Here is a 27,410-nt window from a genome sequence, read left to right as displayed (position 1 = left end):
TGACAGGAGCTGACGACTGCTGGATGGATCACCGTCTAATCCGCTCCGCAAAAAAGTTAATGTCAGGGCACTTAGAGACCCAGCTAAGAGAGCCCTATACAGCCAGCGCCTCACAACCAATCTGGCATGCCTTGATGACCCTGAGATGCTGAATGGTGCTTGGTCTGCCCTCCAGGCCTCTATAACCAGTGCCTGTGAAGAGACATTTGGTCACTCAACCAGAAAACATCAGGACGTGTGATGAAAATGATCAGGAGATCGAAAAACTAATAGATCGCAAGCGCAAAGCATTTCTGAGCCTCAAGCAACAGCCCAACTCGGGAGCTGCAAAACAACATTACAGACGGCTCAAGGCTCAGGTCCAACAAAAAACTCGGGACCTAAAGAACAGGTGGTGGATGGAGAAAGCACAGGAGATACAACAACTGGTCGACTGCCACGATATGTGAGGATTCTTCGCTGCAGTCAAGGCCACCTACGGTCCAAACTCCCAAGGCCCCACCCCACTCCTGGCCAAGAATGGGGAAACACTCATCAAGGACACCGATGGAAGGAGCACTTTGAAGATCTCCTCAATCGAGACTCTGCCTCTGACTCGAATTTTCTTGATTCCATCCCGCAGCATGCGACCCGCCACCACCTCAGTGAAACTCCAACATTGCACGAGGTTGGCAAAGCATAAAACAGCTCAAGAACAACAAGGCTACGGGAGCGGATGGAATCCCTGCTTAGGCACTAAAATATGGCGGAGAGGCGCTGTTGGCACGGATACATGACCTCATCTCTCTCATCTGGAGGGAGGAGAGCATGCCGGGAGATCTCAGAGATGCAGTGATCGTGACCATTTTTAAAAAGGGGACAAGTCCGACTGCGGCAACTACAGGGGAATCTCCCTGCTATCAGCCACTGGGAAAGTTGTCGCTCGAGTTCTCCTCAATCGTCTACTCCCTGTGGCCGAGGAGCTCCTCCCGGAATCACAATGCGGATTTAGTCTCCTACGGGACACAACAGACATGATCTTTGCAGCGCGCCAGTTGCAGGAACAAATGCAGGGAGCAGCGCCAGCCCTTATACAGGGCCTTTTTCGATCTTACAAAGGCCTTTGACACTGTCAACCGCGAGGGTCTATGGAGCGTCCTCCTCCGTTTCGGATGCCCCCAAAAGTTTGTCAACATCCTTCGCCTGCTTCACGATGACATGCAAGCCGTGATCCTGACCAACGGATCCATCACAGACCCAATCCACATCCGGACCAGGGTCAAACAGGGCTGCATTATCGCTCCAACCCTCTTCTCAATCTTGTTCGCTGCCATGCTCCACGATGTCATGTATTTCACCATCTTGCAATGACAATAGTTATGTAACTGTAACTCATGTACACTGTACCTGTACCCTTGAAATGCACACCCTGACCACAGGGGGTGAGCTTGCGGGAGACACTCCTCACCTGGGTTTCCAGGTATAAAAAGGGGAGGTCCCACCCAGGGTCAGTACTCCTTGGTCCTCGGAATAAAGTGAAGGTCACGGAGTGACCGTGTCTGATATATCCATGCCTCGTGTGAGTTTGCAACAAGGTGCAGAGACACCACATTTGGCGATGAGAAACGGGAATCACCGAACTACGAGGATGGCCACCGGTGGCACAGAGGAACGCTGCTGTGTGGGTGAGGACTGGCTGGAAGAGGCAGCGGCTGACAAGCGGAGGGTGCATCTACTGACCAGCTGTGGTCCACAGACGTATGCGCTGATGAACGACCTGCTCGCACCCCAAAAGTCAGTGGACAAGTCCTTTGAAGAGCTCAGCCAGCTGATCAGTGAGCATCTCAAGCTGGCAAGTAGCGTACACATGGCCCGGCACCGGTTCTACTCTCACCGGCGTCGGGAGGGTCAAAACATCTCGGACTTCGTGGCGGAACTGCGGCACTTGGCCAGTCTCCGTAAGTTCTCCGATGCCTGCAGGAGGGAGATGTTAAGGGACTTTTTCCATCGAGGGCATTAATCATGACGGCATTTTCAGGAAGCTCATAAAGACTAAGGACTTGACTTTAGAAGGGGCGGCGTTGATAGCTCAGACCTTTATGGCAGGGGAAGAGGAGACCAAGCTAATTTACGCACGCAGCCCTGGTTTTAACGTTGCGATGAACCAGGGAGTTAATGTTGTAAAAGTGATACAGAACCCCGCAAGCAGGCAAGGGCAATTTGACACTGCCCAGGCAGGCAGGCAGGGGGAATTCGACACCCCCCAAGCAGCAAAAAGCTCCAGGGTGGGCCCGCAACAGGGACAATGGAAAGGGGATCGGCAATTCACACCATCACGAGGAACAATGCATCCCGTGATGGGACCAATAACACCCTCCATCAGAGTGCTTAGAAACAGCCAAACGGGCCACCAGAGAGGAATGCCTGGGAATAGTCCTTTTGTTAACAGCAATCTCAGCTCATGCTGGAGGTGCGGGGGTAGACACACTGCCAAAAGCTGCAGGTTCCAACTTTACACCTGTAGGATTTGTAATGTCAAGGGACACCTGGCCAGGATGTGCAAAAAGGCAGTAGCGAGGCTAGTCTGCGAGACAGAGGAACCAGACGAGGGGTCTGTAATGCAGGATGAGGCCTGGGGAACAACCATGGATGCTGAAGTTCAGAGAGTTCATGTGGCTGACGTCCACAGCTCATACACCAAAACGCCACCCATGATGATGAAAGTCTTACTAAATGGCATCCCGGTGCACATGGAGCTGGATACGGGCGCTAGCCAGTCACTTATGAGCGGCCAACAATTTGAGAGACTACGGCCACACAGAGCTAGCAGGCCCAAACTGGAACGCATTGAGATGCAGCTACGGACGTACACCAAGGAGATTATCCCAGTGCTGGGCAGTGCAAACTTGGTGGTAACACATAATGGATTACAGAACCGGCTGCCACTCTGGATTGTTCCTGGAAATGGCCCCGTGCTTTTGGGGAGGAGTTGGCTAGCTGAGATGAATTGGAAATGGGGGGGATGTGCACACCATTTCATCCGTGGAGCGAAGTTCATGCTCGCAGGTATTGCAAAAATTCGAGTCACTCTTTCAACCCGGTGTTGGAACGTTCAAGGGCACTAAAGTAGTGATACGCATCACTCCGGGCGCCAGACCAGTGCACCACAAAGCCAGAGTGGTGCCGTACGTGATGCGTGAGAAAATTGAATGTGAAATGGACAGGCTGCTCAGAGAGGGCATAATTTCGCCCGTTGAATTCAGCGACTGAGCAAGTCCCATCGTTCCCGTCCTCAAAGCAGATGGCTCGGTTAGGATTTGTGGACAAAGCCACCATCAACCAAGTGTCGCTGCAAGACCACTTCTGAGAGCGGAGGACCTCTTTGCCACGCTGGCAGGTGGAAAGCTGTTCACGAAGCTGGACCTCACTTCGGCCTACATGACTCAGGAACTGGGAGAAGATTCCAAGTTTCTGACCACCATCACAACGCACAAAGGATTAATTGTCTACAACAGGTGCCCATTTGGAATTCGTTCGACAGCAACTATCTTTCAGCAAAACATGGAAAGCTTGCTCAAGTCCATCCCTGGAACAGTCGTAATCCAAGACGACATCCTTATAACGGGTCGAGACACCGAGGAACACCTCCACAACCTGGAGGAGGTGCTACGCCGACTGGACTGGGTAGGCTTGCGGCTGAAAAAGGCCAAGTGTGTGTTCTTGGCCCCAGAGGTCGAGTTCCTGGGCAGGAGGGTTGCTGCAGACGGGATCCGGCCCACTGAATCAAAAACTGAGGCGATTCGCCGGGCGCCCAGGCCCGGCAACACGTCGGAGTTGCGATCATTCCTGGGACTTTTGAACTATTTTGGGAACTTTCTGCCAAACTTAAGCACATTGTTGGAGCCGTTACATATGCTCCTGCATAAAGGTTGTGAATAGTTTTGGGGGGATTGTCAAGAACGGGCTTTCAATAAGGCGAGGAACCTGCTGTGTTCCAACAAACTGTTGACTTTGTATGACCCCTGTAAAAACTGGTTTTAACATGCGATGCGTCATCCTACGGGGTTGGGTGTGTGTTGCAGCACGGTAACGATGACGGCCGACTCCAACCGGTGGCTTACGCCTCCAGGTCGCTCTCCCAGGCAGAGCGTAGATATGGCATGGTCAAGAAAGAGGCACTCGCATGTGTGTACGGTGTTTAAAAGATGCACCAGTGCCTTTCCGGTAGACAGTTCGAGCTAGAGACAGACCAGAAGCCATTAGCATCCCTGTTGTCCGACAGCAAGGCTGTCAACGCTAACGCGTCAGCTCGCATACAGCGATGGGCCCTTATGCTGGCTGCGTATGACTACACCATACGGCACCGGCCAGGCACCGAAAATTGCCCTGAAGCACTCAGCAGGCTCCCACTGGCCACCACCGAGGGGCATCGGAGCAGAGCGCTGAGATGGTCATGGCCGTTGAGGCTTTTGACACCGCAGGCTCCCCCATCACAGCCCGCCAGATAAAACTCTGGACCAACAGAGACCCCACCCCCTCCTATCCATGATAAAGAAATGTGTCCTGACTGGGGACTGGGCGCCCGCACACAGGGCGTTCCCCGAGGAGGTCAGACCATTTCAGAGACGGATGGATAAACTCTCCATCCAAGCCGACTGCCTGTTATGGGGCAGCCGGGTAGTCATGCCCCAGAAAGGAAGGGAAGCGTTCATCAGGGAACTCCACAGCGAGCATCCTGGCATCGTGTTAATGAAGGCCATTGCCCGGTCACATGTATGGTGGCCGGGGATTGACTCAGACCTGGAACACTGGGTTCGCAGGTGCACGATGTGTGCCCAGCTGGGAAATGACCCCAGGGAGGCTCCATTCAGCCCGTGGCCCTGGCCCACCAGGCCATGGTCACGTATTCACATAGACTATGCGGGCCCGTTCATGGGGAAAATGTTCCTGATCGTAGTCGATGCATACTCGAAGTGGATCAAGTGCATCATATTGAACTTGTGCACGACATCCATCACCGTGGAGAGTCTGCATACAGTTTTCACGACCCACGGCTTGCCGGACATCCTGGTCAGCGGCAATGGCCCGTGTTTTACCAGTCATGAATTCCAGGAGTTTATGTCGGGCAATGGGATCAAGCACGTCCGGACAGCGCCGTTCAAGCCGGCTTCCAATGGTCAGGCGGAACGGGCGGTCCAATTCATAAAGCAGGGCATGCTACGCATCCAAGGACCCTCCCTTCAGTACCACCTATCGCGCCTCCTGCTGGCCTACAGGTCCCGGCCGCACTCGCTCACGGGAGTCCCGCCAGCGGAACTCCTCATGAAACGCACGCACAAGACGTGGCTGTCCCTCATTCACCCAGGCCTGGCAGACATTGTTGAGGGCAAGCACCAGCCCCAAACTGAGCTCCATGATCGAGGCTCAAGGCGGAGGTGTATAGAAATAGATGACCCGGTATTTGTTCTTAACCATGCTTTGGGACCCAAGTGGCTTTAGGGCACAGTAATTGGCAAAGAAGGAAACAGGGTCATGGTGGTCAGACTAAACAATGAGCAGATATGCCGCAAACACTTGGACCAAGTAAAGACAAGGTTCAGTGCAGACACGGAGGAACCGGAAGAAGAGCATGATGAGATAGCACCCACACCACTGCCAGCGTACGAGGAACAAAGACAGCCCTCAGCATGCACAGTCCCTGCGGCCAGCCCGGACAGGCCGAAATCACCTCAAGTGACAGAGACGTGTGCTGAGGCTCAGTCACCAGAGCCACAACTGCGGCGCTCCACGAGAGAGCGTCGACCAGCTGACAGACTTAACCTCTGAAACCAAAAGACTCAAGGGGGGAGGTGATGTCATGTATTTCACCGTCTTGCAATGATAATAGTTATGTAACTGTAACTCATGCATACTGTACCTGTACCCTTGAAATGCACACCCTGACCACAGGGGGTGAGCTTGCGGGAGACACTCCTCACCTGGGTTTCCAGGTATAAAAAGGGAGGTCCCACCCAGGGTCAGCACTCTTTGGTCCTCGGAATAAAGTGAAGGTCACAGAGTGACCGTGTCTGATACATACATGCCTCATGTGAGTTTGTAAAAAGGTGCAGAGACACCACACACCTCACAATCAACAAGCTCCCCGCTGGAGTGGAACTAAACTACAGAACCAGTGGGAAGCTGTTTAACCTACGCCGCCTCCAGGCCAGGTCCAAGATCACCCCAACTTCTGTCGTCGAGCTACAGTACGCGGACGACGCCTGCGTCTGTGCACATTCTGAGGCTGAACTCCAGGATATAGTCAATGTATTCACTGAGGCGTATGAAAGCATGGGCCTTACGCTTAACATCCGTAACATAAAGGTCCTCCACCAGCCTGTCCTCGCCGCACAGCACTGCCCCCCAGTCATCAAGATCCATGGCGCGGCCCTGGGCAACGTGGAGCATTTCTCATACCTCGGGAGCCTCTTATCAACAAAGGCAGACATTGATGCGGAGATTCAGCATCGTCTCCAGTGCGCCAGTGCAGCCTTTGGCCGTCTGAGGAAAAGAGTGTTTGAAGACCAGGCCCTCAAGTCTACCACCAAACTCATGGTCTACAGGGCTGTAGTAATACCCGTCCTCTTGTATGGATCTGAGACATGGACGATGTATGGAAGGCATCTCAAGTCGCTGGAGATATATCACCAACGATGTCTCTGCAAGATCCTGCAAATCTCCTGGGAGGACAGGCGCACCAACATCAGTGTCCTCGACCAGGCCAACATCCCCAGCATTGAAGCACTGACCACACTAGATCAACTCCGCTGGGCAGGCCACATAGTTTGCATGCCAGATACGAGACTCCCTAAGCAAATGCTTCATGCGGAGCCCTTCCTGGTAAACGAGCCAAAGGAGGACAGCGGAAACGTTACAGGGACATCCTCAAAGCTTCCCTGGTAAAGTGCGACATCACCACGAACACCTGGGAGACCCTGGCCGCAGACCGCCCGAGGCGGAGAAAGTCCCTCCGGGAGGGCGTTGAGCTCTTCGAATCTCAACACAAAGAGCATGAAGAGGCCAAGCACAGGCAGCGAAGGAGCGCATGGCAAACCAGCCCCACTGACCCCTCCCCCGACGAATGTCTGTCCCACCTGTAACAGAGTCTGTGGCTCTCACATCGGACTGTTCAGCCATCACTCACTTTGGGAGTGGAAGCAAGTCTTCCTCGATTCCGAGGGACTGCCTGTGATGATGAGTGTGATTGTTAAGCCTTTGTTAATAAACCAACTAGTTCTTAATTGTGTTGCTATGAGTTCTTAAACAATGAACCCATGAAGCAAATACATTATAGTAATATGTAAATATTGGTGGGTTCAGGGGGAAAAATTTTGCCTGCCAGCTGGGAGACCCGGGTTCAATTCCTAGCCAATGCAGAGCTTCCACATTCATTAAAGTATTTCAGTGCAAATGTTACATTAAAAAAAATTATATATTTTTGAGCGATAAGGAAATAAAGGGTAATGGGGAGCAGGCAGGGAAGTGGAGCTGAGCCCAAGATCAGATCATCCATGATCTTATTGAATGGCGGAGCAGACCCGAGGGGCCAGGTGGCCTACTCCTGCTCCTATTTCTTATGTTTTTATACAGGGGGAGGGGGCAGAGTTGGTGTAATGTTTGCTATGGAGGACGAGGGGAAAAAAACCAGTGAAGAATGCAAGAAATTGCAGAGCGAGGAAAAGGCCATTCAGCCCATCGAATCCGTGCCCATGTGAACTTTACTCCCGTACCATTTGTCGGCCCCCTGACTTTAGTGAACACTCGTTTTCTTCTCCAAGCACCCTTCAAAATCAGTGTTGCGAACCATCTCTGATCCCTCCTCGGTCCCACTCCCAACGAGGACCGAGGCGGGATCAAAATGAACTGACGTGTCGCTTCATGATCTCTTGCGATTAGGGAGTGTTCCTGAGCAACTCTCCCTCAGGGAGTTAAGTAGGTGGGGTGGAGAGTCCATAATAGAGGTGATTGTGCATGGTATGAGGAAACAGCCAGTGTCATGGGCTGAATGGACCATTTTCTTGATCAGTGTTTTTTCTGGCAACCCACTCGAGATGCCTTTCTGATGGGAGGTGCAGATAACTCTTCCCTCAAGAAGCACTGTTGCTTCACGTCAAAAAGGCGCGGAAAACAATCGAAATGAACACATTTTACAACGCGCCCCTCCAATTTCTTCCCCAGACGGTGGGGCATACGTTGCCAGGGTCACACCAACAGCTTTCCCCAAGAGACGCCAGTGAGGATGGGATGCCAATAGTTGGCATCGTATTACTACCACAAGAATGAGAGGGAAGTTAAACCCGTTCTTCGTATAGGTGATATGGCAGCAGTCCAACAAATCGCAGCCTTAGAGGGACTAGAAACTGCAAAATATTGAAATGTGTACACTGTTGCTTTCTCTCTGTGTTTCACTCTCACACCCACCAGCAAACACGCACACACAGACACACACACACTCGGCAGTTTCTTCATGCGAGAAGGATATTCCCGAAGTTGTTGAAGATTGTCGCCCAGAGGTCAGACTCAGCCACCCAGCAGTTTGTCTCGCTGCGTCTGCTGGTGATATTTTAATTCTGTGAGTTGTGCTTCTTTGACCACACGGACCTGCAACGTTGTGTGTGCTGGAGCTACCAGAGACGGTGAAATGTATTTCCAACAGCCCTCGGCCCTCCCCTTTCACTGCAAACTGGGCGATTATAACAACTTCATCACTACAGTCAACGGAGCAGGTAACCGGCTTGTGTTTGTTTCAACATATTCTGTCAATCATTCGTAGGCGGTTTTGAGGCTATGTGTCAATTGTGGCTCAGTGGGCAGCACTCTCGCCTCGGAGTTAGAACATTGTGGTTCAAGTCTTACTCTAAAGACTCGAGCACAAAGTCTAGGCTAGACTAGGCTGTGCAGTACTGAGGGAGTGCTGCACTGTCGGAGGTGCCGTCTTTCGGATCAGACGTTAAACCGCGGTCCCGTCTGCTCTCTCAGGCGGGCGTAAAAATTCCCGCAGCACCATTTCAATTATCCCTCCACCAACATCACTAAAAAAACAGATTAATCTGGTCATTTAGAAACATAGAAATCTACAGGGTGGAAGGAGGCCATTTCGGCCCATCGTGTCCGTGCCGACCGACAAAGAGCCGCACGGCCCTCGGTCAGCAGCCCTGAAGGTTACATATAAACCTATGAACAATGGCGGACAGGTAAAGAGCACCCGGCCCACACAGTCCACCCCACACAACTGCGACACCCCATGTTTCGCAACATTGTACACTCCACCCCAACCGGAGCCATGCGATCTCCTGGGAGAGGCAAAATCCAGATTAAAAAACCCTGGCTAATTGAGCGGGAAAAAATCTGGGAAAATTCCTCTCCCACCCATCCAGGTGATCGAAACTACTCCCTCGCTGTTTATTTCATTGCTGTTTGTGGGAGCTTGCTGTGCGCAAATCAGCTGCCGTGTTTCCTACATCATCATCATCATCATAGGTGGTCCCTCAAAGCGAGGATGACTTGTTTCCACGCCAAAAAAGGATGAGTTCACAGGTGTTTCAATATTCCGGATCCCGAACTACATGTTGAAGGGTGGAAGATGCCTGTGCGTGGATTTTTTTAACGTGTGGTGGCCGTTGCACACCAGCCACCACACGGGGCTTGACAGAGCGAGGTCCAGTGGCAAGGGATTAACCAGGATGACTGGAGACCAGCTCTGCTGCACGGACCTAGTGCGCGCACATATCGCACAGTGCGGGCTGGGCCCGTGCTGCCCCCTGGGCACTCGGCCCCAAACTCAGGCTTCTCCTGGGCCCCGGTCACTTCCCTCTACAAACTCTCGCCTCTCCTTCGCCGCTCCTGCTGTGCCTGCCCGCACTGCGATCAGCGACCTGGCTTCTCAGCCACTGCCCTCCTGCAGTGGTATACCAGCGCACGCTGCTCCCTCTGATGACTCCGGCCGGCCGACGGGCTTGCAAGCCGGGACCGTGCTGATTTCCGGACCGCTGCGCGCTGCTCCCTCTAATGCAACCTTTCAATCACAGTAAATCCTCTTCCCACATTACAATAGTGACCACACTTTAAAAGTGCTTCATTGGCTGTAAAGCACTTTTGGGATGACCTTAAACAGTACATAAATGCAAGTTCTTTAACGAAATCCTTGAAGACAACAATTTAATTGATTTGCTCCAAGAACGTCACTGAAATCTTAATTTAGTAATAAAATAAGTGCTTTTGGCAGCCAGCCCTGCACGAACAAGAAAAAATCCTTTGTGAAACCGACCACCGTAACAGACCCGCATCAGAGAGACTGACAGTGTAAATTGCTTGTAAATTAGTCAGAAAGGTGGAAAAGCCCCCTTGCACGTGCTTCTGGAGAGGCAAGCCTGCTTCAGAGCAAATCACCCACTGCTCGCTCGGCCGAGGGAGTAAAATAATCGGGCCCCAGTCTGCAGGCGAGGTGCTGGGTTGTGATTTGCTTTATAGCTTCCTGCAGCTTGGCTTGGAAAATATGACCGACTCTGATGAACCATGCAAGTGCAACTTGAGTGAAATCGATGCCGTCACGCAGTGTGTCACCTCCAAAACACGGCATTTTTTCCCCACAGTGTGCTGTGCACGAGTCTCAACACGAAAACTATTTTGGTTAAAAAGTTTACTCACCCCCCCTCCCCCACTTACTTTCTGAGATACCAGAGAACACCTTCTTCTGACACCCGACTGCCCCCTTAAAAATACCGGTCAGGAAAGATTGAATATGTATCAGGTAAGATTGAACAGACTGGGTCTCTTTTTTTCCAGAAATGAGAAGACTGAGGGGTGACCTCATCGAGGTCTGTAGGATTATGAAAGGGTTCGATAGGGTAAACGTAGAGAAGATTGTTTCCACTTGCAGGCGAGATCAGAACTAGGGGCCATAACTATTGCGTTCTCCCTAATCAATCCAATAGGGAATTCAGGAGAAAGTTCTTTACCCAGAGAGTGATGAGTGTTGTATATGCAGACTATGAATGTACTCTCTGTGTAGTCACTGTGTGGGTTGCAGAAGATGGAGACTTGTTTACCTGATGTACTATCAAATCGGTTTACACTGTGTATATACATGCTGACACCACTAGAGAGTGCAACTGGTGGAGACCGGGGTTTCCTGCCCCTGTGGCAGGGGCTGTATAAAAGGCTGCCCACCATGCTTGTGCCTCACGCTGGAGTTTGGAATAAATGACCAAGGTCACGACAGTTTGAGTACAACACATAAGTCATTCATAAGTGCATTACAGACATAATAGTGAGAATGTGGAACTCGCGACCACAGGGAGTGGTTGAGGCAAGTAGCAGAGAGACATTTAAGGGGAAGTTAGATACATATGAGCGAGAAAGGAATAGGAGGATATATTGATGGGTTTAGATGAAGAAGAGATGGGTGGAGGCTTGTGTCGCCCATTTAGAACGGAGATGAGGAGGAATTTCTTCTCTCAGAGGGTCGTAAATCTGTGGAATTCTCTGCCCCAGAGAGCTATGGAGGCTGGGTCATTGAATATATTTAAGGTAGAGATAGACAGATTTTTGAGCGATAAGGGAGTAAAGGGTTATAGGGAGCGGGCAGGGAAGTGGAGTTGAGGCCAAGATCAGCCATGATCTTATTGAATGGCAGAGCAGGCTCGAGGGGCCAAATGGCTGACTCCTGCTCCTATTTATGTTCTTATGTAAGCATACACACCGGCATGGACCTGTTGGGGCACATGGCCTGTTTCTGCGCTGTAAATACTTTGCAATAAGGTACCCCAATGGGCTAGTGGGCAAGGGCTTCAGCAGCATAGCACTAAACCACATCGACCAGAAGATCCCACGTTTGATTCTGGGTCTGTTAGCCATGGAGACAGTTGAGGCACTATAATTGGTGTCAGTGTCACTGGGCTAAGTCATCATTATCATAGGCGGTCCCTCGGAATCGAGGAAGACTTGCTTCCACTCTAAAAATGAGTCCTTAGGTGGCTGAACAGTCCAATACGAGAACCACAGTCCCTGTCACAGGTGGGACAGACAGTCTTTGAGGAAGGGGTGGGTGGGACAGGTTTGCCGCACGCTCCTTCCGCTGCCTGCGCTTGATTTCTGCATGCTCTCGGCGATGAGACTCGAGGTGCTCAGAGCCTTCCCGGATGCATTTCCTCCACTTAGGGCGGTCTTTGTCCAGGGACTCCCAGATGTCAGTGGGGATGTTGCACTTTATCAGGAAGGCTTTGAGGGTGTCCTTGTAACGTTTGTTCTGCCCACTTTTGGCTCATTTGCCGTGAAGGAGTTCCGAGTAGAGCGCTTGCTTTGGGAGTCTCGTGTCTGGCAGGCCAACAATGTGGCCTGCCCAGCGGAGCTAGTCGAGTGTGGTCAGTGCTTCAATGCTGGGGATGTTGGCCTGATCGAGGACACCAACGTTGGTGCGTCTGTCCTCCCAGGGGATTTGTAGGATCTTGCAGAGACATCGTTGGAGGTATTTCTCCAACGACTTTAGGTGTCTACTGTACATGGTCCACATCTCTGAGCCGTACAGGAGGGCGGGTATTACTGGGCTAAGTGCGCGTGTGTGAACAGCAGGCAAGGGCAGAATCGTGGGGCTGTTCGTGACGCATCTCAACACCAACTACGTCCAACGACGTTGACCGACACATGGCTACTTGATCAGAGGTATCAGGGATGGCCAGGACCTATGGTGGCGTCATAAGGATGGGGGAAGACCAGAGGGGAAATCAAAGATATTGTACCTTATCCGCTCTGCTTTCTCCACAGCACTGACCATGCTGCCAAATCCCATGATGTCTGAACGACCCAATATTTTCCTTGGAGGCAATGACACAGAGATCTTTTTCCCATTCATCCCCGCTCCCCTTCATCCCGTAATGGAAATAAATTCACTGGAGATGATGGATTCCAACCTTCCCAAGGAACATAACATCTTCAAAGGTAAGCACAGCAACATAAGAATTGCTACACAATAAGGGTGTGATCTTATTGAACAGCCATGATCTTATTGAATGGTGGAGCAGGCTCGAAGGGCTAAATGGCCGAGTCCTGCTCCTATCTCTTATGTTATGATAAAAGACCAAGGTACATCTAGTTCACCTTCTACCATCCTGGCAGTCCCTGCCACAAACTCCTTTCCCTAGCCACCAACTCCATCCCTCTCCCCAACTCCTGTCTGAAGCTGAACCACACTGTTCGCAAGCTTGGTGTCATAATTGACCCTGAAATGAGCTTCCGGCCACATATCCGCAGCATAATTAAGACGGCCTATTTCCACCTCCACAATATTGCCCCTGCCTCAGCTCCTCTGCTGCTGAAGCCCTCATCCATGCCTTTGTTACCTCTGGACTTGGACTACTCCTGGCCGGCCTCCCACATTCTACCCTACGTAAACTAGAGGTCATCCAAAACTCGGCTGCCCATGCCCTAACTCGCACCAAGTCCCGCTCACCCATCGACCCCTGGGCTCGCTGACCTACATTGGCTCCCGGTTAAGCAACGTCTCGAGTTCAAATTTCTCATCCTTATTTTCAAATCCCTCCGTGGCCCTCGCCCCTCCCTATCTCTGTAATCTCCTCCAGCCCCACAACCCCCCACCCCCCGAGATGTCTGTGCTCCTCTAATTCTGCCCTCTTGAGCATCCCTGATTATAATCGCTCCACCATCGGTGGCCGTGCCTTCTGTTGCCTGGGCCCCAAGCTCTGGAACTCCCTGCCTAAACCTCTCCGCCTCGCTACCTCTCTTTCCTCCTTCAAGATGTTCCTTAAAACCCACCTCTTTGACCAAGCTTTTGTCATCCGCCCTAATTTCTACTTATGCGGCTCGGCGTCAATTTCCTTTATCTCCTGTGAAGCGCCTTGGGAACATTTCACTAAGTTAAAGGCGCTATATAAATACAAGTTGTTGTTGTTGTTGTTGGCGATGTTGACTGATCACGGCAATCAATCTCGATCAATGAGTCTTCAACAGACCCAGACATAAGGCAAGGAGAACCCCCAGTGGCGGAGAGCTTTGCAACTGACTAAACCAAGGCTGACACCTGGGTCTAGGTGAGAACTTTCGGGTCTTTCTGTTAACAAAGCTTCCCCACCGCCCTCCCCAGCCCCGCCCCCATTTCCTCAGTCTCTCAACAAATGACGTTGAATATTCCAGCTCAGATCATCAGCGAGTGTCAAAGTGACACTGGTGTGTAGTTTGAAAGTTTAGGCAGAAGTCACCTGACCAACCCAAGCATCATCATCATCCTCATCATCATCATCATCGGCGGTCCCGCGAACGAGGATAACTTGCTTCCACCAGAGTTCACAGATGTTTCAATGAAGGACCCGATGTTCCAGTCCTGAACTCCAATTGACATGCCACACTTAGCACACTCCATGCCTCCTATTACTCACAGATTATATCCCAGCATGTTAGTTCAAGTAAGAAATCAATCTCATTTGCATTTGAATGAATCAATACCAGTTGGTTCCACCGTCTCGCCGGGGAGTCTGCTCCAGAAATTTACCACTCAATCACTTGTGTCCGCAGACTAGTTACTGCCCTTCGAGCTTAGGTCGGGTCCTCTGGTTCTACACAAGGACAAGGCGAAACATTATCTAGTCCCTAAACCTTCCATCTGCTTTCTCCATCTCTCCTTTTTTAATCGTGGAGCCCACCCTATCTTCCATCCATTAGTTTGAATGGATGTAAAACGGGCAGCTTCCCTGATAGTCCATCACCCTGGGTTTCCTGGATTTGGTCTAGGTGATCCAAGATAAGGGATAACTGATAAGGGATCAAGGGGTTATGGGGAGTGGGCAGGGAAGTGCACCTGAGTCCAGGATCAGATCAGCCATGATCGTATTAAATGGCGGAGCAGACTCGAGGGGCCGTATGACCTACTCCTGCTCCTATTTCTTAAGTTTTTATGTTTTTAAGACTAGATGCAGGGAGGTTGTTTCCCCTCGTGGGGGAATCTAGAACTAGGGGGCATAGTTTCAGAATAAGGGGTCGCCCGTTTAAAATGGAGATGAGGAGGAATTTCTTCTCTCAGAGGGTCGTGAATCTGTGGAATTCTCTGCCCCAGAGAGCTGTGGAGGCTGGGTCATTGAATATATTTAAGGTGGAGATAGACAGATTTTTGAACGACAGTGGAGTCAAGGGTTTTGGAGAACAGGCAGGAAAGTGGAGTTGAGGCCAAGATCAGATCAGCCATGATCTTATTGAATAACGGAGCAGGCTCGAGGGGCTGAATGGCCTACTCCTGCTCCGATTTCTTATGTTCTTATTATCTAGTTCCTTTATAATCCTAAACTCTCCACCAGCTTTCACCGTCTCTCCTTTTGTTCATGGAGCCCACCCAATTTTCCATCCATGAGTTTAAATGCTTACAAAATCGGCAGGTTCCCTTATCCATCAACCCAGGTTTCCTGGATTTGGTTTCGGCGATCCAACACTCCCAGATGCAGGACCATGAGTCTCTATCCTTGTAGCCTCTGGATCAGTGGAGGGCTTAAGAACATGCGAACATAACAATTAGGGGCAGGATTGGGCCATTCGGCCCGCTGACCCTGCCCCGCCATTCACTAAGATCAGAGATTGGAGATAGGCCAGTGGCTGGAGAGAATGGAAGCACTGGCCAGCAGAGGAGAGACTGCTTGATGGGGTCAAGGCGGTGACGTTACGTGACCAGTTGGGAAAGAAGACAATCAAAAGAACAGCCGTTTGGCTTCATGAGTGTGTTGAGTGTCAGGGGCAGAGATGGGAGAAGCTGAATGTTATGGGATGGAAATTCCTCCCTTACCTCTCCGCCTCTCCCCTCCTTACATCAGTGTGTTTCTCTGCCCCTCTGCCTTGTGTCTCTCTCTCCATCTCCAGTATCAAAGCACAATAATGCTCGTGAATGGCTGCAATTGATTCCAATCATACATTTTAATACAGGAAGTCTACTGAATGTGGCTCCCAGTGCAATTTTATACAGGGGCTCCCAGTGCAGAAAGCCTTACACTAAACATCCGTAAGACAAAGGTCCTTCACCAACCTGACCTCGCCACACAGCACTGTCCCCCGTTCCCCGGTTATCAAAATCCAGCCTTGGACAACATGGACCACTTTCCATACCTATCAGCAAGGGCAGACATCGATGACGAGGTCCAACACCGCCTCCAGTGCGCCAGCGCAGCCTTTGGTCGCCTTCGGAAGAGAGTGTTCGAAGACCAGGACCTCAAATCTGGCACCAAGCTTATGGTCTACAGGGCAGTAGTGATACCCACCCTCCTATATGGCTCAGAGACGTGGACCATATACAGGAGACACCTCAAATCGCTGGAGAAGTACCACTAACGATGTCTCCACAAGATCCTGCAAATCCCCTGGGAGGACAGACGCACCAACGTCAGTGTGCTCGATCAGGCCAACGTCGCCAGCATCGAAGCACTGACCGCACTCAACCAGCTCCGTTGGGCGGGCCACATTGTCCGCATGTCTGACACAAGACTTCCAAAGCAAGCGCTTTACTCGGAGCTCCTGCAAGGCAAGCGAGCCCCAGGTGGGTAGAGGAAACATTTCAAGGACAACCCTCAAAGCCTCCTTGATAAAGTGCAACATCCCCACCGACACCTGGGAGTCCCTGGCCCAAGACCTTGAGGAAGAGCATCCAGGAGGGTGCTGAGCACCTCGAGTCTCGTCGCCAAGAGCAGAAAACAAACACAGGCAGCGGAAGGAGCGTGCGGCAAACCAGACTCCCCACCCACCCCTTCCTTCAACCACTGTCTGTCCCACCTGTGACAGAGACTGTAATTCCCGTATTGGACTGTTCAGCCACCTGAGAACTCACTTTTAGAGTGGAAGCAAGTCTTCCTCGATTTCAAGGGACTGCCTATGATGATGTTGTAGGCGCTCCCAGTGCAATGTTACAGGGTCTGCCGGTGCAATGTTACAGGGTCTACCTGTGCAATATTACAGGGTCTGCCTGTGCAATATTACAGGGTCTACCTGTACAATATTACAGGGGCTCCCAGTGCAATATTACAGGGTCTACCTGTGCAATATTACAGGGGCTCCCAGTGCAATATTACAGGGTCTACCTGTGCAATATTACAGGGTCTACCTGTGCAATATTACAGGGGCTCCCGGTGCAATATTACAGGGGTTCACGGTGCAATATTACAGGGGCTCCCGGTGCAATATTACAGGGGCTCCCAGTGCAGTGTTTTCGAGAGATCGTACACCAGATTGTCTCACCGCACTCCGGGTGTGGAACACTGCGCTGTAACCTGATGCTTTCTTTTTGTTTGCTGCTTCACTTTCAGGTTTGTTGGCAACCGTGACAACATACCACGGAAATAGTGAGCAACCAGAGGTGCCGGTTAAACAGGTCCTTCCCTGTATTGATTTATGTGAGTAGCCAAACTTTACCTCTCAGGGAATTTACAAACCCCTTAATTAAACCATCTGCACCGAGATCATTCGAAAAATATAGCAGAAGAACAGTTTGTTCGGCCCAATGAAACACAGCTCACCAGCACCCACACTCTCCCATTGTACCTCACCCCTACACCCACACTCTCGCATTACAGCTCACCCCTACAGCACCCACACTCTCGCATTACACCTCACCCCACCAGCACCCACACTCTCGCATTACACCTCACCCCACCAGCACCCACACTCTCCCATTGTACCTCACCTCTACAGCACCCACACTCTCCCAATACACCCCAACCCTACAGCACTCAAACTCTCCCATTATACCTCACCCCTGGAGCACCCATCTGTCTCATCCCACCAGCACCCAGACCCCAACCCAGAAATTAGTTAGGCAGACTCAATTAAGTTCCTAATGGACATTGGCCCACACCTTAAAACTGACCCATACTCATTACTAATTGATGCCTCTATATTTTTTTAATCCATATTACAGTGATGACTCCCAATAATATCAAATGCAGCACAGACATCAAACAGCAAGAGAAACCTTCAACCCAGAGAATGAAACGGGGCAAGCGAGGTAAGGGGACACTAAGTTCCATTGGTTGTGAAAGGCACTATATAAATGCAAGTCTTTCATTCGTGTGGAATGAGTTAATAGTAATTATCCAGCTCCACCCACAAACACACACACCTCCCCCGCCTCCCAACACCCCTGCCACTGGATCACAGCACCATCCAATGTGGAACCTCCTCATACAGATCACAAAGGTCCCTGGATCCATCGCTGGTCTGGGCTGAGTGAGCTGATTTTCGCTGAGGCTGTTAATTTTATCACCTCAAATTTAAAACTCTCAACCTCGTTTTCAAATCCCTTCATGGACTCGCCCCTCTCATGATCTCTGTCACCTCCTCCAGCTCTACAACCCTCCGAGATCTCCACATGCCACCTATTCTGGCCTCTTGTGCATCCTCGATTTTAAATGCTCCACCATTGGTGGCCGTGCCTTCAGCTGCCTGGGCCCCAAACTCTGGAATTCCCTCCCTGAACCTCTCCGCCTCTCTTTTTTTGATGCTCCTTAAAACCTACCTCTTGTAATGTATGTACATAAGGTCTGCCCACCTCCAGGGGGCACTACCGTCGGCGGTCCTAGGGTCGTGCTGAGCCCGGTATATAACCTGAACTTCACCTTTGTATCTTCACTTCTGGAAGCCATTAAAGACTGATCAGATTACACCTGGTCACTGGCTCACAGTATGGAGTTCATTGTATCATTTCAAACACCACAACTGGCGACGAGGCAAATATGAACCCACGCAAAAGTATGGCGAGCATAGCACGATTGAGTAATATTGGCATTCTCGAGAGATTCAATGAGGGAGAGGATTGGGGTGATTTCACGGATCGTCTTGACCAGTATTTCGTGGCAAACGACCTAAACAAAGATGAGGATGCAGAGAAGCGCAGGGCAGTTCTTCTCACCGTCTGTGCACTCATCAAGAATCTGCTCTCATCCAAAGCTTTTGGTCACCTGCCCAAATATCTCCTTTGTGGCTCGGTGTCAAATTTTGTTTGATAATCGCTCCGGTGAAGCACCATGGGACGTTTTACCACATTAACAGCGCTATATAAATACAAGATTTTGTACTTGAATCAGATAACGTGTAAATGATGAGGAAGAAAAACAAGTTAAATCAAATGCAGTACACTATAGCATTGACCAAAGGAATGAGAAGTGATCTTTCAAAGGAATGAGAGATGATCTTATCGAAATATATAAGATAATGAGGGGGCTCGACAAGGTGGTTGCAGGGAAGATAGTTCCACACATAGGGGAGACTAGAACTAGGGGACACTAAAATTAGGGGACATAGTCTTAGAATAAGGGGCCACCCATTTAAAACTGAGATGAGGAGGAATTTCTTCTCTCAGAGGGTTGTAAATCTGTGGAATTCGCTGCCTCAGAGAGCTGTGGAGGCTGGGTCATTGAATATATTTAAGGCAGATTTTGAGCAATAAGGGAGTGAAGGGTTATGGGGAGCGGGCAGGGAAGTGGAACTGAGTCCATGATCGGATCAGCCATGATCTTATTAAATGGCGGAGCAGGCTCGGGAGGGGCAAGGTGGCCAACTCCTGCTCCTATTTCTTATGTTCTTAAATTATGATACAGTAAGTTATCAAAGAGCTTTGTGAGGAGTTGACTGAGTAGAATTTTTTTAATTCGTTCCTGGGATGTGGGCATCGCTGGCAAGGCCAGCATTTATTGCCCATCCCGAATTGCCCCTTGGCTCGCGAGACCATTTCAGAGGGCAGTTAAGAGTCAACCACGTTGCTGTGGGTCTGGAGTCACATATCGGCCAGACCGGGTAAGGGCAGCAGATTTCCTTCCCTAAAGGGACGTCAGTGAACCAGATGGGTTTTTATGACAATCTGGGAGTTTCATGGTCACCATTACCAACACTAGCTGTTTATTCCAGATTTTCTTTTAATTGAATTTAAATTCCCCAGCTGCCATGGTGGGATTTGAACTCATGTATCCGGATCGTTAGTCCAGGCCTTTGGACGATTGGTCCAGTCACATAACCACTATGCTACGATTCCCATGAATGGGCCTGTATTCCCTGGTTTAGAAGTATCTTAATGAAGTGATCTCATTGAAACATATAAAATTCTTAGAGGGCTTGACAGGGTAGATGCTGAGAGGCTGTTTCCTCCTGGCAGGAGAGTCTAGAACCGGGGAGAAGGGGGGGCACAGTCTCAGGGTAAGGGGTCGGCCATTTAAGACCGAGATGAGGAGAAATTTCTTCAGAGGGTTGTCAGGTGTCAGCCGTGACTTAATGGGTAGCACTGCAAGTCAGAAGGTTGTGGGTTTAAGTCCCACCCCAAGAACTTGAGCACAAAAAGCTAGGTAGATCCTCCCAGTGCAGTGCTGAGGGAGTGCCGCACTGTTGGAGGTGCCGTCTTTCGGATGAGACGGTAAACCAAGGCTCCATCTGCCCTCCCGGGTGGACATAAAAGATCCCATGGCGCTATTTTGAGGAGGGGCAAGGGGAGTTATCCCCAGTGACATAGGCCAATATTTATCCCTCCATCAACATTACTAAAACAGATTATCCGGTCATTGTTGTAGTATATGCAAGCACTCTAATAATGACTCCATGAGGTAAGGGTATTGTACTTGAACTGTAGTGACCTTTGTCCGTTTATTGCAGCTCCTTGAGTTCAGACACAATGAGGTGAGCTCCCTTTTATACTTGGTTACCTACAGTGTGCAGGTGACCCTTAGGTCTCCACCAGTTGCACCCTCTGGTGGTACTTTTCAGAATGGCAGGCAGTGACTAGTGGGGTACCACAAGGTTCTGTGCTGGGGCCCCAGCTGTTTACACTGTACATTAATGATTTAGACAAGGGGATTAAATGTAGTATCTCCAAATTTGCAGATGACACTAAGTTGGGTGGCAGTGTGAGCTGCGAGGAGGATGCTATGAGGCTGCAGAGTGACTTGGATAGGTTAGGTGAGTGGGCAAATGCATGGCAGATGAAGTATAATGTGGATAAATGTGAGGTTATCCACTTTGGTGGCAAAAACAGAGAGCCAGACTATTATCTGAATGGTGACAGATTAGGAAAAGGGGAGGTGCAACGAGACCTGGGTGTCATGGTACATCAGTCATTGAAGGTTGGCATGCAGGTACAGCAGGCGGTGAAGAAAGCAAATGGCATGTTGGCCTTCATAGCGAGGGGATTTGAGTACAGGGGCAGGGAGGTGTTACTACAGTTGTACAGGGCCTTGGTGAGTATTGTGTACAGTTTTGGTCTCCTAACTTGAGGAAGGACATTCTTGCTATTGAGGGAGTGCAGTGAAGGTTCACCAGACTGATTCCTGGGATGGCGGGACTGACCTATCAAGAAAGACTGGATCAACTGGGCTTGTATTCACTGGCGTTCAGAAGAATGAGAGGGGATCTCATAGAAACGTTTAAAATTCTGATGGGTTTAGACAGGTTAGATGCAGGAAGAATGTTCCCAATGTTGGGGAAGTCCAGAACCAGGGGTCACAGTCTAAAGATAAGGGGTAAGCCATTTAGGACCGAGATGAGGAGAAACTTCTTCACCCAGAGAGTGGTGAACCTGTGGAATTCTCTACCACAGAAAGTTGTTGAGGCCAATTCACTAAATATATTCAAAAAGGAGTTAGATGTAGTCCTTACTACTAGGGGGACCAAGCGGTATGGCGAGAAAGCAGGAATGGGGTACTGAAGTTGCATGTTCAGCCATGAACTCATTGAATGGCGGTGCAGGCTCGAAGGGCCGAATGGCCTACTCTTATTTTCTATGTTTACAGGTATGGTGTATACAGTGTGAAGATACATTCAGTGGTCTAGTGTTACAGTATATGCATTATACATACATAACAATTATCATAACGCTGCTAGTGGAAGCTTGCTGTGCGCATATTGTCTACCGCGTTTCCCACATTACAACAGTGACTGCACTCCCAAAAGTCCTTCATTGGCTGTAAAGCTTGTTGAGTCGCCCTGTGGTCGTGAAAGGCGCTATACAAATGCAAGTCTTTTTCTCCGTTTAATCATTCTTTCTCGTGTGTGTGCGTAAAAATAATAAGCAGGTCAAGGCGTTCACCTGTGGGAGTTTGTCCGCGACCTGCTGCTGAACCCCATGGAAAACCGCGAGATCTTGCGGTGGGAGGACCGGAGAGAGGGGGTCTTCCGCGTGATCGAGTCCCACGCCTTCGCCCAGCTGTGGGGCAAAGAGAAGAAGAACAAAGGCATGAATTACGAGAAGCTGAGTCGAGCACTAAGGTAGGAGGCTCCGAATCATTCCGCCTCCCTCTGGGAACACCCAGAAGCTGCTCTGTCTCCCCCTGCAACTAGTGTTGACAACCAATGTTTCCCCTAAGCTACGCTGTGTTGTGCGCGGACTCTGTATTTCAACGTGCGGTTGCTTTAAGCTTATGCGCATGTGTGTGTAATGTATTTGCTTCACGGGCTCTTTGCTCAAGAATCCATAGCAACACATTGCTATTAAGAACTAGTTGGTTTATTAGCAAAAGGTTTAACAGTCACACTACACATTACCAGTTCATCCACCAGGCTCACAACCGCATACCTCATCGTGGATCCCCCGAACCCAACTGGCTGGGGTTTTATTGAGTCTTACGAACATCACGTGACTGGCTAAGCCACTCCCAACTCAACAGCTGTACCAACCTGTGAACATACTCACAGGTGCATACATTACACTTGGCTAAATAAATGATCTGGAGTCTAACAAACATGAACTAAAAACAGGAACTAAGCTAGCTAAGGTAGTACATAATTTGGCCAGTAGCAAAGGGAGTGGGTATTGAATGCAGTGGCAGGGACACCTATTTAAGTAAACTGCTTTGTTCTTGATGGGGTCAAGTTTCTTGATTGTTGCGACTCTAATGTATTTGCTGCATGGGCTCTTTGCTTAAGAATTCATAGCAACACATTGCTATTAAGAATGAATTGGTTTATTAGCAAAAGCTTTAACAATCACACTACACATTACCAGTTCATCCACCAGGCTCACAACCACCTGCCTCATCGTGGATCCCCCGAACCCAACTGGCCGGGGTTTTATTGAGTCTTGCGAACATCACGTGACTGGCTAAGCCACTCCCCAACTCAACAGCTCTACAACTATTTTTGTTGAAAACTTAAATCAAGTGCCCCCTTTTGACAAGGACACTAGAACCCACAAATGAACGATTTTAAACTTTAACGAAACCTTAAATCAAATTAAAATTTGGTTCCCGGGGGTGGTGATGCACTCCAGTCCCTCCGGCGCCCATCTCTCGTAGAAGGCCGCGAGCGTACCGGTGGACACCGCGTGCTCCATCGCCAGGGACACCCTGATGCAAACATAACCGCGGAAGAGAGGCAGGCAGTCGGGCTGAACGACCCCCTCGACCGGCTAATGGCCCCCTTGGCCAGGCCCAGGAGCAGTCCTACGAGGAGGCCTTCCGACCTGCCCCGCTCCCCTCCGCACAGGGTGCCCAAAGACCAGGAGTGTGGGACTGAAGTGCAGCCAGAATTTGAGGAGCAGCCCCTAATGGAAGAGGGCCTGCAACCTCGCACATTCAATAAAAAAGTGGAACACGGACTGCTCCAGACCGCAGAAATTGCAGGCGGCCTGGGAGCCCGTGAACCGACTTAAAAACTTATTGCACGGGACTGACCCGTGCACCACCCTCCAGGCCAAGTCCCCGATAAATAGTGGGAGGACTCCATCGATGGAGTGCACTCCATCGGGGACCTCCGCCTCCTCCGGACGGCAAGATGGTGCGCCATGGCGTGTCCGGACGACAGACAAGGATGGCAAAGTGGAGAGTGCGCAGGAGCAGCCCGTACAAGAATTCCCTCTGCGCGGAACTAAAAGGCACGGAGGGGACTTCTACAGCTCTACAAACCCGTGAGCATGCTCACAGGTGCATACATTACAGCGCGGTATTTCCGATGGAAAAGCCCTTGAGCTGCCTATGTGGCACCTTGCAAGTTACTGCGCGCGCACAGCTTAGAGGAAACATTGTAGACAGCCCTTCAGCATTGCCCTGGGGTCTCCAGGAATTTGAGATTAATCGCCCAAGCAAACTAGGAGGAGAATCATAAGGGCATTAAAAAGTCATGTATTTTTTTTTTTAAAAAGACATTTTTCATATATTAGCTATAAAAATATCAAAAGTGCAAAATAAAAATGCAGGCGCCGAACGGGCGACAAAGGCCGACCTTAGACGGTCAGCGGTGTCCATCGCCTGCGCAGAGATTCAGTCGGCTCTTTGGCAGAGGCACCAAGAGCTAACGCCACGCCGGTTAACGTCACCCGCCTGGTGACATCATCCGGCGTGCTGCGCCTCGAACGCCATATTTAGTGTGAACATCGGCCTCGTCGGCAGGCCTTCTCACAGCCTGCAAAAGGTCTTGAGTAAATAGCGGAACCGTGAGAGCAAAACATTTTTTTTCCTCTTTTATTTCTTCATTTTTTTTCCATTCGGGGAAGTTTGTGCGCACGGGTTGGTGAAGTTTGAGGGGTGGGGGGGGGGGGGTGTTTTTTCCCCCGTTTCCCCGCTCGCCTGGCGGCAGCCTCCCAAAGCGGAATTCAGTCGCCCTCCTGAGCTCCCGCCCGAGGGGGCGTCCGCAACACCACTTTTTAGCGCTGCTCTCTCGTCTTTGGCCGCTAAAACTGAGGGCCCGAAATTGACGAAGGCTTCCGCCCACCCAAGTGCCGGCCAAAGTGCCGCCGAGGTTCCGGACGGTTCTTTGGGCGGTGTTTTCATGGCCGAGGTCCCCTCGAAGGTCGGCGGGCAGCAAGTGGGAAGACGCACACCGCCAATCTGGGCGGCAGCGGGCGGCAGCCCTGATTCTCGGCGGCAGAGGCTCTTGCCGCCCGAGCGCCGCCGGGGATGGAGTCGGGCCCACGCAGGGTCGAAGAGCTGCAAACAAAAAAATCATCAGGCAAGCATTTTTTAAAACTATCGGAAGACCTTCCAGGGGACCCCCACCCAAGTAAGTCGCTGCGGGGAAAAACAAATAAAAAATGTTCACTCACCTTTTTTTTTTTTTCCCCCCCGCGATCTTCCTACTTACCGTCGGGGGGGCAAACCGGCCTCCGGCCAGCGGGGTCCGCCCCCCCGTTCTGCCGCCGACTCCCGCCCGCACCAATCTGGCACCACGGCGGGCGGGAATCCACTTACGCCGCTCGGCCGCCCGCTGACGTTGGCGGGCGCTTCCCGGCGGCCCTCCCTTCCCTCGCCCACTACGGGCCACGTTGAAAGTGGCACTGGGCGGATCGAGCAGAGGAATGTCGGCAAGAGCGGGCGGTAAGTTGACCAATTTCAGGCCCCAGATTTTGCAGTCGGAGGCTGCAGCTAACGCCCGGCGGTAAAACCAGCACTCAGGCGGTGACACCGCCTCAAAAAACGGCGGTAACCAATTTCGAGCCCGAAGCCTCAATGACATCAGGGGCGAAACCCAGGGAAATAATTCTAAAAATCGTGTTGTTCAAGATATAACAAAATGAATTCAGCTAATTTAATTGGAGTTGAAGTGTAACGTTTGTAACGTGGATGTCCTTCCTCTCCCTCCTCAGGCACTATTACAAGACTGGAATCCTGGAGCGTGTGGACGGGAGACTGATGTACAAATTTGGAGAGCGAGCTTCAGGATGGAAAGAGAGTTGGTATCTATAAATGGACTTGCAGGCCCACACACACTCGATGAACCCTTGCTCCGTTGTGAATGAACATAAGAAATAGGAGCAAGAGTCGGCCATTTGACCCTTCGAGCCTGCTCCACCATTCAATAAGATCATGGCCAATCTGATCCTGACCTCAACTCCACTTCCCTGCCCGCTCCTCATAACCCTTGACTCCCTTATCGTTCAGAAGAATGATGACGTGAAGTAATCCTGCCGACGTTGCTCACGGACGAGACAATTCCTACAACGCCTCAGCCGTCGAATGTTTCAGCAAACTTTAGACTTAACCAAACGGCAAGGTACCCGTAAGGTCAACGAAAGGTTAAGTTACTCTTTGTCACTAAATCGCCAATGTTTATAGGACGACACCGGTCTGGCTTTTTGAGTGGGTTACCTGGACATTTCTAAAAACGCCAAAGGGCGAAATGTCCACCACTAGTCCCGAGTCTGTCTTCAGAGCAGCGTGGATTGGAGAACTGGGCGCTGAGGTCGGTCTGTCTGATTCACCGCCATCCCCATTTTCCGGACATTGATTTTAGTGATCGGAAAGTGCGTCGGGCCTTGAATCACAAGCGATGGTCTCCACGCCTTGCAAAATTCACCCTCAAATTTCTGCTTTTTAAAATACGGAACCTCCAAAATACACCTCAACAGGAACAGGAGTAGGCCATTCGGCCCCTCGAGCCTGTTCCGTCATTCGATGAGATCATGGCCAATCTGTACCTCGGCTCCAATTACCCTCCTGATAAAGTCACCGAACAAAAATATATCGATCTCCGCCTCGAAAGTTTCAATTATCCCCCAACATCCAAAGATTGGGGGAAGAGTGTTCCAGATTTGCACTACCCTTAGTGTGAAAAGTGCTTCCTGATTTTGCTCCTAAATGGCCTGGTTCGAATTTTAATGTAACCAGCCCTCCCCCGCTCCACCCCCACTATTTCGAAGAGGAGCAGGGGGGACTTTTTCCCGATGTTCTGGGGCCAATATTTATCCCTCAAACAATGTCACGAAAATGGATTACCTGGTCATTTATCTCAAACACTGTGCACAAATTGGCAGCCATGTTTCTGACACTTCAAAAGTACTTTATTGGGGCTCCCAAAGGTGTGATGTGAATGCAAGTTGTCTCTGTTCTTTCTTCATTGGTGCTCCAGAGGGAATGGGATGAGGTGGGGGAGGAGGTGAGGGTGGTCGGGGTGGAGGTGAGGGTAGTGGGGTGGAGGAGGTGGGAGTGGAGGCCAGGGGTGGGAGTGGAGGAAGTGGAGGGGTGTGTGGAGGAGGTCACGGAAGGCCAGCAAGGGCAGCTGGGACATAGAGGTTGGGGGTAACACTGTGGAAGGATCTGTAAACAAGAATTTGCCTTTCGACATCAAAATGCAACCACAGCAACTAATTGCAGATATGACCTGCACTCTATAAGAACATAAAAAATAGGAGCAGGAGTAGGCCATACGGCCCCTCAAGCCTGCTCCGCCATTCAATAAGATCATGGCTGATCTGAACATGGACTCAGCTCCACTTCCCCGCCCGCTCCCCATAACCCTTTATCCCTTTATCGTTTAAGAAACTGTCTATTTCTGTCTTAAATTTATTCAATGTCCCAGCTTCCACAGCTCTCTTAGGCAGCGAATTCCACAGATTTACCACCCTCAAAGAAATTTCTCCTCATCTCTGTTTTAAATGGGCGGCCCCTTATTCTAAGATCATGCCCCCTAGTTCTAGTCTCTCCCATCAGTGGAAACATTCT

At 50.6% G+C, this 27,410-nt stretch overlaps 1 protein-coding gene across 3 annotated transcripts in view; it reads left to right on the top strand.

The window, feature by feature from the left end:
- LOC139230525 (ETS-related transcription factor Elf-5-like) overlaps positions 1-26,816 on the top strand; it is a 55,935-nt gene extending 29,119 nt beyond the window's left edge. For 2 of the 3 annotated variants that reach the window (XM_070862354.1, XM_070862355.1), the window contains exons 3-7: positions 12,781-12,954; positions 17,307-17,393; positions 17,918-18,004; positions 22,050-22,245; positions 25,556-26,816. In XM_070862354.1, the coding sequence (XP_070718455.1) occupies positions 12,781-12,954; positions 17,307-17,393; positions 17,918-18,004; positions 22,050-22,245; positions 25,556-25,655 (644 nt within the window). In that variant the 3' untranslated portion in view covers positions 25,656-26,816. The remainder of the gene's footprint in view (positions 1-12,780; positions 12,955-17,306; positions 17,394-17,917; positions 18,005-22,049; positions 22,246-25,555) is intronic. The other variant, XM_070862356.1, reaches the window with a different exon arrangement.
- Positions 26,817-27,410: the final 594 nt, after the last annotated feature.

This window comes from Pristiophorus japonicus, chromosome 19 (assembly GCF_044704955.1).
Source record: "Pristiophorus japonicus isolate sPriJap1 chromosome 19, sPriJap1.hap1, whole genome shotgun sequence".
In the NCBI taxonomy this organism is placed as follows: Eukaryota; Metazoa; Chordata; class Chondrichthyes; family Pristiophoridae; genus Pristiophorus; species Pristiophorus japonicus.
This window is presented reverse-complemented; position numbering and strand designations above follow the sequence as displayed.